Raw genomic sequence first — 19,522 nt, 5'->3', positions numbered from 1 at the left:
GGGTCTGACCAGCCAGCCTTGTGACAAGAACCTAGACTTTTCTCAGCTACAAGCTTTTTGAAAACCCCTATTTGACACTTCAATAAAAAATGTTTAAACAATAGGTTTGAGTGCACTTGGCATAGTTCCTTCTTTTAAACCCTTAAAATAATAGGAAATAATTATTTTTTGGTCATAAAACACTTGCATACTGAACCCAATGATGGCTGTGTGTTCATTCTGAAAATTCCAGCAAATGTTTGTGAGCCTGAGTGACCACTAAGAGTTGGTGATTTAGCATAAACATGAATGTTTGTTTTATGGAATATGAAAGTGGTATATAAAACCTTAGCACAGGTTTTCAGCATTTAGTTTATTTAAGAGCGTAGACAACAATCAATGGTACACCGCTGGTTCTGACATGTGATCATGCTCTAAAACTGAAATTGGCTTGAACATGGTTTGGCAGGTGCCATATACCCAGTGACAATGGTTAACCAAATGAGGGTCAAATCAGGGTAGACCTTGTTAATAGTAAAACAAAACAAAAAAAAAACTACAAAAAAACATGCGGTTAAAAATTGATACTAAGTGAGCTTGCACAGCTACCGTCTGATGGCAATTGCCGGAATTCTCAACAAGGATTCTGACAAGAGAGATGTAATCTTTGAGAACTGTAGAATGCTGAATACCGCTTGGGTATCTTTTAATTCCAGCTCATTCATTCTAAATAACAGCTTGTCTAACCCCCCTTGAAGGGGAGGTGACAGGAAACCGGTGTTTTGTTATACAGTTCCAGAAACACAGAATGGGAAGAGAGAGCTTGTGATTCTTCTCAAATGAAGTATTCCTTCTTGCTCTCGTCCACAGCCTCTTGAAGGGAGGGGTCACACTTCAGGGCTGAATCTGCATTGTCTGCGAATTCGGTGCCTTTGGCCTCGTTGGTGTGGTAGGTGCCCCTGTGTTGGTACAGGTATCGCATAATCGCCACCAGCAGACAAATCAGGAACAACACTACAGCACCAATGACACCTGAAAGAAACACAAAGAGTAGTCTCTAAGTTTATACTGCGGATCTATGAGGTTTTGTAAGGTTTTATAGTGTGAGCAATGCCCTGAGATACAATGGGTTTGATTCTCAAAGCTCTTTAGTTCAAATTTCCATTAGCATTCTATTTGTGCCAGACAAAATGTTCACTGGTACATTAAAAGAGATTAATCAACAACAGATTTTGGTGCATCAGTCTTTCTCATTTACCTCCAATGACTGCTGCATTTGTTCCATCTTCATTCTCTCCGATACCTGCAAGAGAAGAGAACACAAAAACAGTTGATAAGACATCGCCAAGGTCTTTAATGAGACAAACTGGAGTGCTTTTCTTTTTTTGCCGTTAATTGGAAAACAGAACCACCTTCAAAGCACCTGTCTGCTCAGTTCGCAAGGCTGAAACAAGATAAGAGTTTCCTTTACAAATATTGTTCAATTTGGGTTTTTAAAAAGTGATGAATAAAATAATAATACTCTTTTGCCAGGTTGGTAAGTTAGCTCCCTTGGGAAATTACAATTGCTGGAGGTAACAAAAGTAAGTAACATAAACCTAGTCTAACTCTTGATTAGCCCAATAATCCAGATAGATTGTTTTGTTTTGACGAGGCAGTCGTCATCTGCATTGAACCTGTGAAAATAATGCAGTGTGACACAGTCTTCTGTGCTTTTATAGGTTTTGACAATTCACTTGTAGCCCTGAAAAAACTTTCCCTACTACACTAAATGATTAATCATATGATATTTGCTTCAGGAGAAAAGCCACATCTGGAACCAGTAGCTGGCACACACTACAGTGTCTTTTAAAAGTAACTAAAAGCATTTGTGCTATAACTCTAGGCCCATTTCCAGTAAGGAAGAAAATAACTATTGGATCTTAATGAAAATGTTCTAACGAGAGACATCTAGTTATATTAAATTTAAGTCTATGTCAGCTTTCCTAGCACAGAGACCAAAGAGCTTTCTGCTGTCCTAAGAGCCAGGCTTTTCTCAGAAAAGTAGACAAACACATTTTTTATATTGCTCAACAATGAGAGAGAATTCATTAAATGAACTCAAACAGGACAGGTTTTTTGTTTTGTTTTTATGCCCAACACTGTTGCTATTCATCCACTATGAATTACATAGGTCTTATTAATTGTGCACTTCCATTACCTACATACAGTACTGTAGGTCTGAAATGGGCAGTTTTGAATGAAACGTGTTATAACAAACAAGTATTTCAATTTTTAAAACTATTTTCTTTTTACAGGAAGTATGTTATACTTGCACTTCCTGGGTCATTTGACCTCAGCAGGATCATGGCATGTTACTGGCTGAAAGCATGTCAGTCATTAACGAGAGTGTCTTATTGGACAGGTAAGCAACACTATCTAAAAGCATTGCTGTCAAACAGAGGTAAATATAACCAGGTGTAGTACCAGATATCATGTTAAAAAAACAAAACAAAACCATGTTTTCAGTAAAATATGTGTCTTTCACAACTGGACATTTGAGACCTATAAAATGAATGGAAGTGCACAACAGGTACGATTTATGGAATTATTTTGTTCGCGACAATTACTTTAAACTTACTTTTGCAGAATATCATTTGCAGATCATTAAAATACTCCCAATGCTATGTACTCGGGTGCCCTCTAAAACAATGGTATACCAGGCTACAATCCAGTTAGCGTCAGGCTCGGACATTCTAGATATTCGGTTTTTTCAAAATCAAACCTTTCAGTGCTTGTAGTAAAGAAATGAGGAAAGGCTAGTGTTGTACAGTTACAGCTTCAGTTCAATAATGTGTAAAGTAGGTAGGATTTATTCGTATTATTCATTAATATAGTTATCAAATTTACAAAAGTATTGAGGTGCTCATGAGTGGACCAAACTACTAATATCTGTTTGGTAAAAAAAAAATGATTACTTTGAAAGAGATTTAATGCTCTACAAATACTTTTTCAACACTGGTAGAATCACAGCTATAGTATTATAAATCATAGTAAAAGCATGAGAACGCGTATCCAAGCAATGCCAATCACAGAGAAGTATGATAAAGCATAGTGAAAACAATGGTTAACCCTAAAGCACAGGGTTAGTGTTGATTCAGTTTGGCAGTAAAAGGTCCAATGGTTTTAACACTATATCAATGGTTTCTGTAGGCTATTTGGTTTTTCCCTAGAACAGAGATCAGCACTACAATTAATATGCATATCAGCTTATTGTGTTACCCTATTGTCTGCTGGACAACTGTTTTTGCCATTTCATATCCATGATCTCATGGCTTATTGCCTTGTCTGTCTTTATTAACAAAACTATTAGCTGATTATTAATTTTGTTGTGGTTTGTGGTGCTGGAGGGTAAGGCATTTATTTCTCATTTAACCCCTGACAACCTTATTCTTAATATCTGTATAACAAAAAACATTCGCAAGAAAACCCATTTGTATTACAAAGTCATAGTGGCAAGCAAATTGCAAAGGTCTGGTAGATGTACTTGTTGCCACATGCAGTGCCCCACATTGCCCCAACTCCCAGTCTGGCCCATAGAGGGAACCATGCATCTTAATTTACAACTCTGTTGTTTATACACACAGGGTCTTATTTACGAAAGGGCACTAAATGTAGCTGTAATGTGCACGTTAAGTAGTGAGCCTTGTAGGAACAATTCAATAATTGATAATTTAATGTGTATCTGGGTTGATTAGTTCTTATTAATAATATTTAATTGACGTGTTACAAAGATCGAGGATTTACTATGAACACATATACACGCACAGACACAAGGAATGTTTAATCAATAGTAGTATTTTATTAAGTACACAAATAATAAACAGAAAACAGAAAAGTCAGAATGTAAATCTCTTAGTCTCTAAGCACAAAACACAATTCAAAACTCTCACTGCACTCATGCTGGCTAGCAGGCAATTTAAATATGACACCTCCTGTCTCCTCACACACAAAGCAGCAGCTTGAGCAAGCTGTGACATAACTAGTACCTTGCTCACACACACACATGCATGCACCCAGCCTAACTGAAATGATGCAGACAATCTTAAAATATATCACATTACACTCATTAATGGTATATAGATTAAGTTTATTACTTTTAAAGAAATTCTTCATACAACAGTATGAGGTAGATTACTTATAGTTACTTCATGAAGTTTCACTAAAAGTTATTTCACACGCAAAGTGTGCAAACTAAATAATTAACAGTTCAATTCTATGTGAATGTGTTACAATTAATTAATTTAGTTCCATGAAAGGAACTTTTGGTTTAAAAAGAGTGTTTGCCTGTGCATATTCAACGTTTTTTTTTTTTTAACTGCTTAAAAAAGAATGCTGTTGAGCTTAAATTGCTTTGTGAAATAAATAGATGGCATCATTTAATGGATGGCATCATTTAATGGGGGTAGTATTCAAAGATTTATTTTTAAAGTTCAAATGAGTAAAGTTCAAATGAGCAGTACAGTTTAAAAAAAATAAATAAATAATTGTGCGCTTTGTTTTTAAGTAATTGATGTTTGGGTGATTTGACACTAAATGAGTGTTTATTTTATTTATTTATTTATTTTAAAGTATAAACTGTTCCTCAAAAGTAACCATGTATGTTTCATACAGATGGGAAAAGATGATAAAACGTCACAAGTAGACCTACTGTTGTGTTAAGAAATAGTACTGTATTTTTGAAAAAGATTAATGTTTTAATAAAATGGCCTGGAGATACTGTAATTGTACAAACTAAAAAAGTAAAATGTCAGCTGGGCCTCAGTCTCGTTGCTTGTGGTCCTCGTCGCTTGCTTCCTCGTCTTGGTACGTTTTCAGGCAGAGTCCCGGAGTTGCAACTTTGCTTAGCAGAGTGACAGCACCTTGTTTAGCATTCGATGTGGAGCACAAAATGTTTAGTTTTGCTTGGATATTTATAGTCTTTTTTCTTCTGCTGAGTAGCCACTTTCATGAGATCATTTGTGTATCTTGCCTTTTAAACTCACAGTCCTTTGATGTTTTAATGTCCTTTTCCTCTGGGACATCACTAGTTTATGTCTTCCTTGTGTCAAAACGATTGTTGTTGCACATGTGAATTATCTGTACATAATTCAACTGTCCGCTCAGCCTAATCCAGTCCAGGCCACATAGTTCAGTATGTCTGCAAGCAAGAGACCCCTTTCTCAAGACACACAGTTTAATTAATGAATCCAGTTACATTTCTAATACGTAAATATGTAAATCATCAATGTGCACACTAATTGCAATTATGGTGCACCATAATATTTAGTGCCCTTTCGTAAATGAGGCCCAATCTATATTCCAACTACATGTTTAAGGAATCGATTCCCAAATCTGCATGTAAACCAGGCTTAATGAGATTGAAGTGCATAGGATCAGATGCATTGTTTGACATGTAAACATAACACATTTGACTCAAAACAACAAATTCCTTGTGCATAAAAACAGGAAGAATGGAAGTTAGTGCTTTGTTTATCCACCATTGCTGTTTCCAAATTACTTTGCAACCACCATCTCACACTTGAGATTTGTAAACAACTGAAAAGTCAACAATAAGTATAGATTAGGGTAAACAGGCAGCACTACAGTGTATTTTAGAAACTCTGCAGGGAATTCTAGAATGGCCCAGCATTTGTCCAGTATTATAGTGGAAACTGACAGGAAAAAAGGCCTGAAGGTGGGGGGAGAATTTCACCCTCCAGGAGAAATGACCAAGGAAGTGCAAGACTATCTAAAAGCAGGCCCAGTAAACAGAGATTAACATCATGTTTTACAATGAAAATATGTGTCTGTTTTGCGAAAACATATGCTTCTTTCTAAGATGCCTATTTGAGTCATATATAATTCTAAGTTTCATAACTATTGGACTAGCAGTTCTTCAGATATATTTAAAAATGTAAGTGTGACACAGATGGGCGAACAAAGACCTCCATATATCCCCAGAATCTGATACTCAGTAAATTATAATAAATAAGGTTAATATCAATTTTCATGACAATTGGATAAGGAGTACTCTAAATGCATGGAAAAAGGTGTGTGACATATTGTATAACCGTCCACTATATCCACTTCCCAGGGGATTTTATCCCCTCTGGGGGATAATGAAAATATTGTGGTAGTAAACTAAGCATCTACAAACTTTACAACCCTGGTAAACAAATAACTTCAGGCAAACTAACCTTAGGATACCATCCAGAAAACTTTGTGTTCTGAAACTTGGTGTCACACATGCCTTGGTGTCACACATGAAACTTGCTCCACATGCCTGTCCCCCTCCACTGCTCTTGTGTGACAGTGTTCCTGGAAATGCTTAATAGACTAGGTGTCTCAAGCTTTTTGATGACATAATGGGTTGTTTTATTTCTCACTGTTTACACTCTGAAAAGCTCAAAAGCGTAGCATCTCTTTTCTCAAACAAAACTGCCTAAATACTGCTATATTCTGAACAATCTCTAAATGTGTATATTAACCACAGTGATCCTCATTTAAAAATTAACGCTCTAATAAAATTTTTTAAAAAAAACACATTCCAATTGAAGATGAGGGCTTATTTTTGTGGAAAGCTTTCCATACTTACGACACTTGATAGTTTACTATATGCCCTTCATAGAAAATTATTATTTGATGGTTGTCTACAGCTCTTTTCTATAGCACTGTACTTAAAACTTGTCTCATTCTTGAGCTGAGATTTAATGTCCTCCATGGATAAACAATAGCAACGTAACCAGTCCTGGGTTTCAGAACTTCTCTTTTTTTTTTTTTTTTTTTCAGGAATATCAAATGACCCGGTACTAGGCGCTTGAACACTCAGGCCTAAATGCAGCTCTGAAAATTTTATATAACAATGGGCCTCTGGTGTTGTCTCCAGAAACCCTTGTTTTCTGGGCTGTGTTCCTAGCTGCTTTGGCATGGTACACTGTTTATTATCAAGTGGACTGTTACAGGACATGTGTTTCTGCCAAACTTTATTACACACGGTTCAAACTATTTGGCAGGCCACAATGTGATTTTGCTTTACTTTTGAAAAGCTGTTGGTAATAAAAACAGTTTACAGGGAAGAATGCATGGATAAGACCCTGTTGATACTGTGGTGGTCTGTTATTCTGTAGTTGCTAGGTATGCAGTTACCATAGTAAAAACTTATTTTAGGGGGTAAAATGAGGAATACATTTTTGCATTAAATAAATTGATAATATTTGGGGTACCAATGCACCTGCGGATACCTGCAGGGCTTGCTATTGCCTGTTTAGCTCTGTTTAATTTTGGTTAGATTTTTTTGTGATTGTAATAACTGTAATGGGATTATTGCCTAGTAAATCAATAGGCTATAAATACTTTTTTTTTTTTTATACAACTTGCACATTTGTTACATGATTCATATTTCATTTCAGGAGACAGCATTTGTAATACATAGTATTTATTTGATGATTATGGAGTATGGTATAAGATAACACATTTGTACTCAAACCCATTTGGACGTAATTGAAAAAAAGCTGGTAATTGGGGACGAAAAGGGCTGTAAATGACAGGTCAGTTTATTTATTGACTGTAAGGTGTCATGATGTTTTATGGGGGCAGTCCTTCCTCCTGAACTGAAGTTAAAAATGATAGTGAAGAAGGGAGTGAGTGGGGTAAAACATACATACGGGGAATGCATACAATTATTCATCCATCCCAATATGTATTTAAAATGTGCTATGCCATTTGTTTATTCCAAGCTACAGGAGTCTAAAGCACAGTGGTACAGTAAGTTTACACTTTTGACAAGTGGGATTGTGATAAACTATAATTTATGGAAATGCAAAGGAAGTACTGCCAAGATGGTAGAACAGCATTTGCATGTAAACAGAGCAACTCCCAATGTGAACACCTGCTTCCTGTCATTGTTGTCTCTTGAGGGCTTGCTGATTGAACGTTCTTACAGTACTGTGATTAACAGAGTACACATCCTTTGGCTTTGCACTAACACTTGTTAGGTGTCAAAAAAGATAAATACCTCTTGGTTCAAATACTTTTTAAAACGATTTTCATGTTGCAGTTAAACTGTGAATGTCTGTTTCTTTTGAATTAGAAACGGCATGCGTTATTGGCCTCATCAGATCAATTCCTCTTTCGGAGGGTGGTGGCTTCCTTCTCCCCTTGAGATGCATGACTAGCAGCCAAAACTATAAGCACTGACATCACCCATACCCCAAAAAAGTAACCACCACCCAGACACTGAATTAAGAAAGTTTAGCTTGAGTTTCATTGTAAAGCGAATGGTAGGCTAAAGTATGTTTCACCTGAATAATAATGAAAAAAAAAATCTTAAATGTACTTCTTGATCTTCAGTCTATAGGCTACAGCAGGGGTGTCAAACTTGTTTCGTATGGCGGGTCTGATCTGATATCGTGGTGCTTAGCATGAGCCAATGACAGTTATAAAAATACAAAGATGAACCCAGAACCTCAAAATTATTGTATTTAACAAAAATGATCATACATATTTACATTCCTCTAAATAACACACATATTAATTATTTTCACTCACCATAACCTCTTAAAACATGTGTTCCTTTGCATGAGCAATACAAATTGTCATGTTGCTGTAATTGCTGTTAATCGACAACCACGTGGGTGAGACGGCAGTGCGTCAGCTGGTTTGAATTACAACACCAGTGATACCAGAGAAAGGGTTTTAGTTCTGAGCTGTAAGTTTTGTAGGGACAAGTGTCATCATGTCTTTATCCGTGAAAGAAAGGTGGACCAAGAGTGCCATGTGTTTCAAGAGAAATGGGGAATTTTGTATTTCTTTGTGGTCATGAATGGAAAGCCAACGTTCTTACTTTGTTGCTGTTATAAAAGAATACAAAATTAAAATACACTATGAAGCAAACCATGGCAAGAAATGCTCTGAGTGGCTGAGAGGCGGGCCTTGGGAGATTGCTCGGCCCATAAGAACTGCACTTGGTTGTGCATTCGGGTGGCCGTAATTTGGAAAACACACAGAGACGCTGGCTGAGAAGGCCAGTGGTTGGAGCAAGCGACCAAAATAGGCAAGCACGACTGAGGAAGACAGTCAGCCTAGTGAAAGAAAATAATATACAAAATAAATTGTTACGTATCCGAGGGAACATGTATAAATAGAAGGGGAACCTTGGCCACCCCAGTGTATAGGGCATAACAGCGTAGGATGGAGACCCGAGCTGACCGGCTTAGCGGCAGTGGGGGCACTGCGTAAGCAGCACCTTTTATTTTGTAGTTTTATTACTGTGTTTTATTTTCCCTTTTCTTTCACCTTTTGTTATTTCTTATTTCAGAGCACCTGTGAGTGCGCCAGCATTGAACTGTTTACCAGTATTGGTATTTCTGTGGTCCTGTTTACCGTTGCTGGTATTCAGGCCACGGACAACAGCGCCCTCTGCGGGCTAAAAGAAAATATATCAAATAATAAAACTGGGCACCAGTGCAGTGTTTTCAATTAAACCTTCTGTCTCCCGTGTGTGTCAGTGAATTGCCCACCACCCTTCCACAAGCTCTGAGAGGAAGATAAAATAAAATGGGGGGGGGGGGGGGGTACAAAAGCAGATTTTGGAGTCAAAACTGACAAAAGGTATTTCTAACCCCTAACACTCACAACTTCCCAATTTCACTCTGAATTGAACATTAATCTTTCACCTACCAGAAAAACTGCCACAATATATATCTAAAAAAACTCTTACAAACATACCTGTGCTTCCTTACAGAGGTGGAAAAGAACCATGTATTTCAAGTCAGTACACAGAGATAGCAAACCTGTAAGCAGAAGAACAGAGAAATGCAGGGATGCATAGGCTGGCCGGAACACTAATGATCTTTTAGAATTTTTTTTTTATCTATCTGTGCTCTCTCTTTTGCGGTTCAGGGCACAACACTCTTGACACCCACAATCAAAATGGATACAGAAGATAATTAGAAGCAAAAGGTTCCATTGTGAGCATTGCTGAAAAGGTAACTCTAGAGGAGAGGTTTACAAACTGTGGGGCACGCCCCCCTGAGGGGCGCAATGAGGTTATTAGGGGGGCACCAATACCTGACTGGAAAATACTTTTTTCAGACTTCCTTGTGATTTGTAAAAGCGCCACGGTAAATGGCAGACTCAGTGGGCCTCCAGGATGATTGACTCAATCAACTACCCACAGGCAGGGATCATGTTTAATCTGACCAACCCCCGTCTACAGAGCTTGTCGTTCACCTCTCGTAGCTCAGCGACTCTATCGCCCAGCCAGGGTTGCCAGTTTGGGCGGGTTCATGCCCAATTGGCCTTGTATTTTTTGTTGTGCGTGAAAAAATGGCTTTGGGCGGGTGCCTGTTTTTTGGGCTGGTTTTGGACATTTGTGCGAGTATTGCTTTTGGATATATTTTGAATAGTTTTAAAATATTTATGATATTTAAGCAAAATACTACGCGATAAGATGCACAACCCTTAGTGTTTATATCACTGTTGCTAAACATTGTAACAATAACACACATCAATATCTGTCATATTATTCATTATTACTACAAATGTAGCACTTTCTAAAAGGCACAGTCTGGTAACATGCATTATTGCAAATGAGAATTTGTTCTCAAGGGTTTTACTTGATTAAAGAAAAGGAATGATCAGCGTTATTCCGCAATTAAAATAAAAGGCCCATCAAGTCACATTATAAGAGACGCAAACAGTACTATTGAATAGTTAGTTTTTAAAGGAAGCATTAATTGGTACACTTTCAAATTCAAAGGAAGTTCCACAAACTCACCAGAGTGCCATCAATCAATAATAAACAAACGTAGGCCTACCATTTTACTTTACACATTACAAATACGTCTGTGTACTAATAATAAAAAACAAAAAATAGTATTTATATTAGTTCATCTCAAGTTAGTCTTTGTCAACTGGATGGGTATTGCCAAACTCACTGACCTGATATTTAGGCGTGATTTCTATAGTTTTCGGCATCTTTAAACAGCTTGTTGAGTAGTAAAAACGCACTGGATACTGAAGTAAACTGCAGCTACGTTTCAGCATGAATGTGACACTGACAGTGCGCCTCGTTCACCAGAAGCAGTTTTATTGAACAAGTATGTTTACTAAATTTAAAGCAAACTTTCCTGTGTCGATGATTATATATGATAAGTGTATTGATTTGGTTTCCAAACAAACAAAAAAAGCCTTGCATGGTTTTTGCAACCGTAAAAATAAAAATTCTCCGACAGCATAGGAAATCTGTGTTTTTCCGCATTATTCCGCAGCAAATGGATTCCTAGGATCCCTGGTAATTAAGCACATACAACACAAAATGCAAATAGTGTAGTTGGTATTTGTTACAATGGGGAACATCAGAGGTGATTGTGATGTCACAACTAACACTCCTGATTGGGCGGGTTTTCAGGAAGAAGTGGGCAGGTTTTTGTAAAAATAGTTAGCAACCCTGTGCCCAGCCCTCCTTCATTTTAAAGTGTAGCAGCAGCGGGTTTTTAATATCAAATACATTTTGGTCACAAATAAAATCAAATAAAAATAAAAAATGAAAAACTAGATTTGGATACACCTGCAGCGTATAAATGGGGGGGGAGGGGGGGGGTCTTAGCTTTTAGTTTAATTTACAGGTTTTACTGCAGAATGTAGAAAAAGGACAAACAAGGGTGCAATATTTTATTAAATAAATCTTTTTTAAAGTTATAATAAAAAAGCTGGACAAACATTATAATTACTATTCGTAATTGCATTAACATTAATAAAGACTAGTCGCTTATTAAAATGTTGCAACCTCATTTTCTCATTCTTTATTCCGCTTTTAAATGGAAAGTAAGGGGGATTTAAAAGCCCATTTAGATGTTTCAAAGCAAAACACCATCAATTAAACTGATTTTATTACTATTAATATTGTAGTATTGTTAATAAAGTATACGTTTTACAGGGGTGTAGTGTACATTGAGGCAGCCGCCTCGGTAAAAATCAGCTAGATGCATTAAAAAAAAAAAAAAAAAAAAATACAAAAATATGTGAAGATTTATTTTTAATAATGTGCCCGGATGGGATGAATACAGCAGTTCCGAATAATTTTCCTTTAAGGTCTCACTGAACCGACACATTTCACACTATTAGGTTGTGCTGTGTGTATACTCTCCAAAGTGCTTTTATTTAAAAACAAATTGGCGCCTTTTAATCTGTAGACAGCTGAGTTTCGCGTGGCCAATGCAGATCCACATTATAAACACATAAGCATAACAATATTGTTCCACTAAGCATTTTTATAGTAATAAAGTGTATAGCATTACGGTCGTTGTTTTCAGTGAAACTTTTGTGTTTTAAGGCTTTAATGCTATCCGAATTGCCCTATTGCCAGCTTTCGATATCCCAGTTAAGTAAACGTTTCACATTTACATACTATGGCTACATTAAACAAATAGCAGTGCAGCATCATTTTTTTAATCGTTTTAATCGGGACATTAAACTACTCTCAGATCATTGAAAAAAAAAATGTCCATGCACGGGCTTTACAAAAAGAGACAAGGGTAAAAACGCAGTTTAACTCTTTATTTTAGCGCGTCCATTCCAATGCATCTCACCAAATTTGATACATACAACCTCAAGTTAAGTTTGATACATTTCACCTGCTTTCCACAAAGAATGACACTTTGCGACTCCAGATAAGTTGCAAAATGTATTTTCAAAAGTCGTATAAATCTGGCGCAATGGAATTTTAGGCTACTGAGCTGTAATCTACCATGGAGAATATCGAAGCGTTTCCAATTCTTCGACTGCAGCATGAGAGGGAAAGGATGAGGAAAAAACGACCACACTAAACCCAGAATATTTCGTCCCCGTCAGACATTTCTAGATCTAACTATAAAACAAGTTATGCGTAGATACAGATTGCATATAGGCGCTGTAACAGAGCTGTGTGATCTGCTTAAGTTTGATTTGGAATTGCAAACAGCCCGCAGTCACGTTACACCTGTACCTGTAAAGATTACAGTAGACATTCATTTTCATGAAACGGGTGCCATCCATACAAGAGCTGGGGACAGATCAGCAGGCATTTGTCAGTCTTCTATGTCAAAGATACTGACTGATATCACAGATGCACTTTTCCGTAGGGCAAGGGTATATACTATTTCCAATTGGGGATATGGAACAAAATAGAACCAAACACAAATATTATCAGTTGTCTGGCTTCCCAAATGTGCTAGGTGTAATAGATTGCACACATGTTGCAATATCCCCAGATTCAAGGAATGAAAACATCATCATTCTTTAACTCTGCAAGTTTTATGTGATGCTCAATGTATTATCACATTTGTAGTTGCTGAGTACCCTGGCTCACGCCACTCATTTATCACGGAGAACAAGGCCTTGCTCAGATAATTCGAACAGGGGCTTGTAAGTGGAGGCTAGCTAATTTTAGAATATATTAAATACATAATTAACATATGACCATTCGAAAACATGTAACAAACGCATATTCATATTTAACATTTTTATTATGATTTTTCACAAACATACATAAACATTCAGAGCCTTTTGCTTTAAAGAATATGAATATTAATATTGCATCAGAGAATACACTGTGATATTCAAATAAATTAAATATTTTTTTCTATGGGCACGCTGTATTATTATTAATATTAGTATTATTATTATTTAGTCATTTAGCAGACGATTTTATACAAAGCGACTTAGTGACTTAGTGACTTATAGACTAGGAGGTGCATCACAACTTTAGGGCCCAGAATCTTTTTTGCTCAATACTAAAATATCATCGTGCAAAAAGCTGAACTTGGCTGGCTAACAATGTATTTTTCCTTTCTTTTTTACAATTGTTGCGACTACATGTGTGCTGCCTCGTTGCTTTCCAGTTAAATGGAAGCCCAGACTATTGAAATGTGACTAATTGGCTTGTTAATGAACCTGAAAACCAATTGTCGTTAGCAGGTATTTCTGCAAATAAAAGTGCGCAGCTACTCTCTCAGGTGGGGGGTAAGCCAGCACTGTGTCCGCAATCCAACGCAACAGTCGCTGCTTTGACAGGGGCTGTCCTAGGGTCCATATACCGTGACAGAAAAAGAGCTGGTCAGTACGACGCAGAGCTCTTGTCCTATCCACATAACACCTCAATGCCAGCACAGGGCAGAGGAAATTTAATCTCCTATCCTCCTCCGAAGCACAAGGAGGTGGATGGAAATACTCCAATTCCACAGACTGTCATGTGGAAGGCTGTAATCACCTTGGGCAGGAAAGCATGGTTTGTACGCAGTGACACCCTGCAGCCATCGTCCCAAATACGCATACAGGAGCTGTGCATCGACAGCGCCTGCAACTCACTGACCCGCTTAGTGGAGGTGATAGCCAAGAGGAAGGCTGTCATCACAGACAGAAGCTTCAACTGTATGAAGTGTATAGGCTCAAACAGGGCCTTCGTGAGAGCCTCCTGTACAACATTAAGGCTCCACTCCGGGAGAACGGTCCTCCTGGGAGGGCGTAACCATGGAGCATCCTTGAGAAACTGGATCGCCAAAAAATGTGCACCCGAAGATACCAAATCTACAGGGGCATGGCACGCAAAGATAGCCACTAAATACACCTTCAATATAGAAGGTGACCTACCGGCATCAAGAAGTTCTTGCAGAAATTGCAAAATAACCAGCATGGGGTGAGAAACTGGGTCGTGACTTCTAGTCAGACACCAGTTCTGGAAATATTTCCACTTATAGGCGTACAGCGACCTAGTGGAGTCTTCCCTAGCGCTCTGCAGAGTACCCACAATTGGATCTGATAACCCAGAGGCTAGACCCATAATTGGAACCTACCAGGTTCCAGATGCCAGAGAGTGCCGCTCATCTGACTGAGGAGATCCATGCGAAGTGGGATCTCCCAGGGCTGGCCTTGTATAAGCTGGCATAGGGTCAAGAACCAGATTCTAGGAGAACTGTCGCTTTCTCTAACCGGACCTTCTCCAAGAAGGCTGGGAGCAATGGTACTGGTAGGAATGCATAAAGGAGCGTCCTGGGCCACTCGTGGGCTAGGGCATCGATGCCAAGTGGACCACCAAAGCGGTGGAGGGAATACCACAGGGGGCAACGTGTCGTCTACACTGAGGTGAAGAGATCGACTTGCGCCTTCCCCAACCATTCCCAAATGCGCTCCACCACGTGAGGGAGGAGTCGCCACTCTAGCGGATGCGCACCCTCCCTCGACAGGAGGTCTGCTGCCCAGTTCGCCACTCCGGGAAGATGCGTCACCCGTAGGGACAGCAAGTTCCGTTGTGCCCAAATCAGGAGCCAGAAGACGATGCGATGCAACCCCGGGGACCGGAGGCCACCCTGATGTGTTGTCTGTTCGGACTAGCACATGTTTCCCGTGCAACACTGGAAGAAAGTGCTGGAGAGCCTGGAAAACAGCATGCAGCTCCAGCATATTTATGTGCAGGGCTGTCCAATGGCCCGACCAGGTGCCGCGGACTCCTCTGCCTTCCCAGACTGCCCCCCAACCCAAGTTGGAGGCGTCTGTCATCACCACTTGATGAGTTAACACCACTCCCATCTGCATGCCTCCGCGCAGGTGAGAGGGCATCCTTTACCATCGTAAGGCCACAGAGCATTATAGTGTCTGTCACGCTTAGGGTGTAAGTGGAATGCATTGAGCCATGCTTGGAGCCGTCAGACCCAAGCGCTGTAAGATCTCCACAGCTGAACCGAATGTATGCCCGGGGATATTGGCACGTCCAGTAACACCGCCTTATCAGCGTCGGGTACCTTTGCTTGCGACAGCCATAGCTGTCTGTGAGCTGCCACCAGGCTTGCCAGGCTCCGGCCGAAGACCGGAAATCTGGAGCAGCGTACTGGAGAGGAGGCGGAGCTCTGTGGCCACAGGCTCTGGGAGCTGGGCCCCTGTGAGCACGCCATCTAAATGCGCAGTGAGAATACACGCCGTATTAGCCAGGCGGGTCACCTGCACTTCTGCTGCATAAGCCCTCCTCAAATGTGTCTCCGTAACCCTACATTGAGGGTTCAGGCACATAGGGTGGAGTCTACTGGGGGGAATCCTGCCAAGCCCAGCTTCTTTGCGCCTTCCAATGAAGCAAGTCGGGCGGCTTGCTTCGAAATACTCGGTGCTGACGCTGGTCGATCCCAAGAGGAGCGTACCTCCTTCATAAAATCAGGGAACGGTGGGAATGGCTGAGTTGTGGGAGCTACTTCCTGCATCCGAAATACGGACCGACGGGGCTCTGCCAGTGTCATCCAGGGGGATCTGCAAAAAATTTGCAACACCCCCCATTAATGCCGTAATGGAGCTGGGCAATGGCGGTAAACTAGTCTCAGAGCAAAGTTCGGCCACAGTCGACGGCGCCGGCTCCTCTTCTTCCTCCATTTCCGTGGGGGAGGAGTCCTCATTCCAGGAGGCCGCTAAAGATAGCGTGTCCTCCTCCGCCATCAAGGGCAGTGGCTGCGACTCGACCTGGGCTTCCATGGGAGACCTAGGGGCTGAATCTGGTGCAGGCGGTAGTGGGGCCTGGGCCTCTACTGGTGCCGCAGTAGCTTGCTGCCTAGACAGCAGCTCAAGGACCTGAGCCATCTGCTCCTTGAAGTAAATGATGTCCCTTGCCTGCTTTGAGTGCTTCACCCTTCTCACCTGGGGGGAGGGGGAGCAACTGTGATGTCTTGTCACAGGAGTCTGAGCGCAGGGGATCTCCTGCGAAGGGCTCTGTGAGAGCTGGAGGAGTGGAGATGGGGCTCCGAGGGCTGCTGATGGCTCTGCCGTGGGAGACTGAGCGTCTAGCCCCATTTCCCTTCTGAGCCTATTGTGACGCACCCTGGGCTGAAAGGCCATGCACAAGTCGCAAAAATCCTCTCTGCCCATGGCCTCTGTGGCGTGTTGGACCCCCAGGCACTGCATGCAGAGCGGGTGTTTGTCGCTGGGCGGTATATTCGCCTTGCAAGATGTGCAGGCATGGAATGTAACGCTCGTCATGGTTGCCACTACCGAGTGCACTGAGCACCGTGTTCACAGAGTGGAGCTAGCGCTGTGTGCACCGAGCAGCAGGTACTGTGCTCACTGGGGTGCTATCGTAACAAGGGCACTAAGCACTGAGCACACCAAGTGCACTAAGCACCAGTGCGTACCGAGCACCGTGTACCATGTGTACCGGATGCACCGTATACACTGAGTGCACTAAGCACCGGGCGCACAGGATGTACTGAACACTGTGTGCACCGAATGCACCGAGGCGCTATGCACCGAGTACCGTGCGCGTCGAGTGCACTAAGCACCGAGCGCACTGGGTGCACTGAACACTGTGTGCACCGAATGCACCGAGGTGCTATGTACCTAGCAATGTGCGCACAGAGTGCACTAAGCATCGAGCGTGCTGCATGCACCGTGCGTCGAGTGCACCGGGTACCATGTGCACCGCGTACCGTGTGCACCAAGTACCATGTGCACCAGGCTTGTGTATTCACCGAGGCACTATACGCACCGAGGGCACAGAGCACCATGTGCAACGGGTGCAGTAAGCACCTGGTGCACTCTGTGCACCGAACACCAAGTGCACTTGGCAACGCGTGCAAAAAGGCACCGAAGCACCAAGGGCTGAACATGCACTGAGGTACCGAAGCACTGGGGGGCAGCTGAAGCAGCGGTGCCTACCCTAACCGCGTGTAGTCACACGCCTGGTCAGCGTGTAGCGTATGTCAGAGGGCATAAAGGCCGAAGCAGCGACGGGCGAATCTGGACAGAGTACAATGCAATAATACAACAATATTGCTATATATTACTGCTGTTGTTAATTTTTTGAAGGCCCTACGCACCAAGGTGGGCGGGCAGGGGCAGCTGGTGAGGTCTACTCTACAGCAGGTCTGGAAAAATACAGCCCGTGGAGGACAAGGCCTGCTGTTATTTTTTATTTATTTATTTATTTACTCTGGGGCCTTCCAGAAACAGGTGTATTTAATCTGAGATCATGTGACACTTTAATTGCACACAGGTGGACTCCATTCAGCCAATTATGTGACTTCTGAAGGCAATTGGTTGCACCAGAGCTTTTTTAGGGGTGTCACAGCAAAGGGGGTGAAGACTTATGCAATCAAGACTTTTCAGTTTTTTATTTGTAAATAATTTTGAAAAATATGTAGATTTTTTTCCCCACATTGACATTATGGACTATTTTGTGTTGATTAGTGACAAAAAATCCTAATTAAATCCATTTTAATTCCAGGTTGTAACACTACAAAATGTGGAAAAGTCCAAAGGGGGTGAATACTTATGCAAGGCACTGTAGGCAGTCGACTCACGTACCACAGATAGGAAAGCAGCAGCCTGCAATGTGCAGGCTGCTAAGGAAGAAAGAAAAAAGGCTTTCAGCCTGAAAGGCAAGGGAACTGCAGTAGACTCGAAGCTCTTTTTCACAATATGCTCAGATACCAACACAAAGGGCGTCTTCTGAGGCAAAAAGAGAAATGGCTGCCTCAATATGTCGGTTTTAATCCCTCGGTAGGCGGGACTGAGGGCGTCATCCCAGGAAGGGGCCTATCGGCAGTTCTGGTATAGAGAATTCAGAAAATACCTACCAATAGACAGGCATATCCTATACTTAATGTTGTTGGTGGTCGTCTTCGAAGTGATGCACCGTCTGAAAATCAGGCTGTTTGTATCAAATATAAACCAATGAGCATAAACCGCTAAATAAGCACCAAATTCCTGTGAATGTCAAAACCAGAAATATGTAGCAAAGTTTTAAATAACATGGATAACCATGGATAAACTAAAAGAAAAGGGGGGTAGCGCCTCGTAACATATACAGGATATGAACTTTTTTTTTTTTTTTAGACAAAACTTAGATTTTTGCCACAGTAAAAATCTATTTCTCGCTACACCCCTGTTTTATTTCACAAACATAAATAAACACATTGAAATGCATTTAAATGATTATAGATTAAAAGCACTAAGGGTGTTTCTACTAGTAAAACCAGACTGTGATATAAAATAAAAGGTATGCTGCAATAACAATACTGTAATAATACAATCAGTTTAATTTATGGGGTTTGGCTGTGAAACAATTACATTGTCTTTTAAATCATCCATGTCCTTACATTTAAATGTGGAATGAAGAACGAGAATAAGTGACTGTATTGATGTTAATACAATTACGAATAGTAATTGTAATAGTGTATCCATCTTAAAAATATATATTATAACTTTATTAAAGATTAGTCCCTTACTTAAATGTGTTGCTGTGCCATGTAACTAGCTAGCAGGGGAGAGAGGGATGGGGGTGGGGGTTCACCAATCCTGGACATGCATTTGTACCCCCAGAATACTGGCGGGAGATTGGGGTCTGAATGGCATGCCTGGGATTGGTGAAGGCGGATGGAGGGCGCGTGTAGACTCGACTGGAATGAGACTGTGAGGGACAGAGCTAAAGGCTGAAAGACAGTGCCTATCTGTGAAGCGGTGAAAGAGCCCAGAGTGAGTCAGAAGAACAGAGAACGAAAGCGAGTGAGTG

At 40.8% G+C, this 19,522-nt stretch overlaps 1 protein-coding gene across 2 annotated transcripts in view; it reads right to left on the bottom strand.

The window, feature by feature from the left end:
* Positions 1 to 343: 343 nt before the first annotated feature.
* LOC117426138 (glycophorin-C-like) overlaps positions 344 to 19,522 on the bottom strand; it is a 67,293-nt gene continuing 48,114 nt past the window's right edge. For both annotated transcript variants that reach the window (XM_034925013.2, XM_059033433.1), the window contains 2 exons: positions 1,238 to 1,282; positions 344 to 1,011 (listed from right to left, as the gene is read on the bottom strand). In XM_034925013.2, coding sequence (XP_034780904.2) covers positions 815 to 1,011; positions 1,238 to 1,282 — 242 coding nt within the window. In that variant the 3' untranslated portion in view covers positions 344 to 814. The remainder of the gene's footprint in view (positions 1,012 to 1,237; positions 1,283 to 19,522) is intronic.

The sequence above is a fragment of the Acipenser ruthenus genome, chromosome 11 (genome assembly GCF_902713425.1).
Source record: "Acipenser ruthenus chromosome 11, fAciRut3.2 maternal haplotype, whole genome shotgun sequence".
Lineage (NCBI taxonomy): Eukaryota > Metazoa > Chordata > Actinopteri > Acipenseriformes > Acipenseridae > Acipenser > Acipenser ruthenus.
Note: the sequence above shows the minus strand (reverse complement) of the source record. Positions and strands in the feature narration are given on the sequence as shown.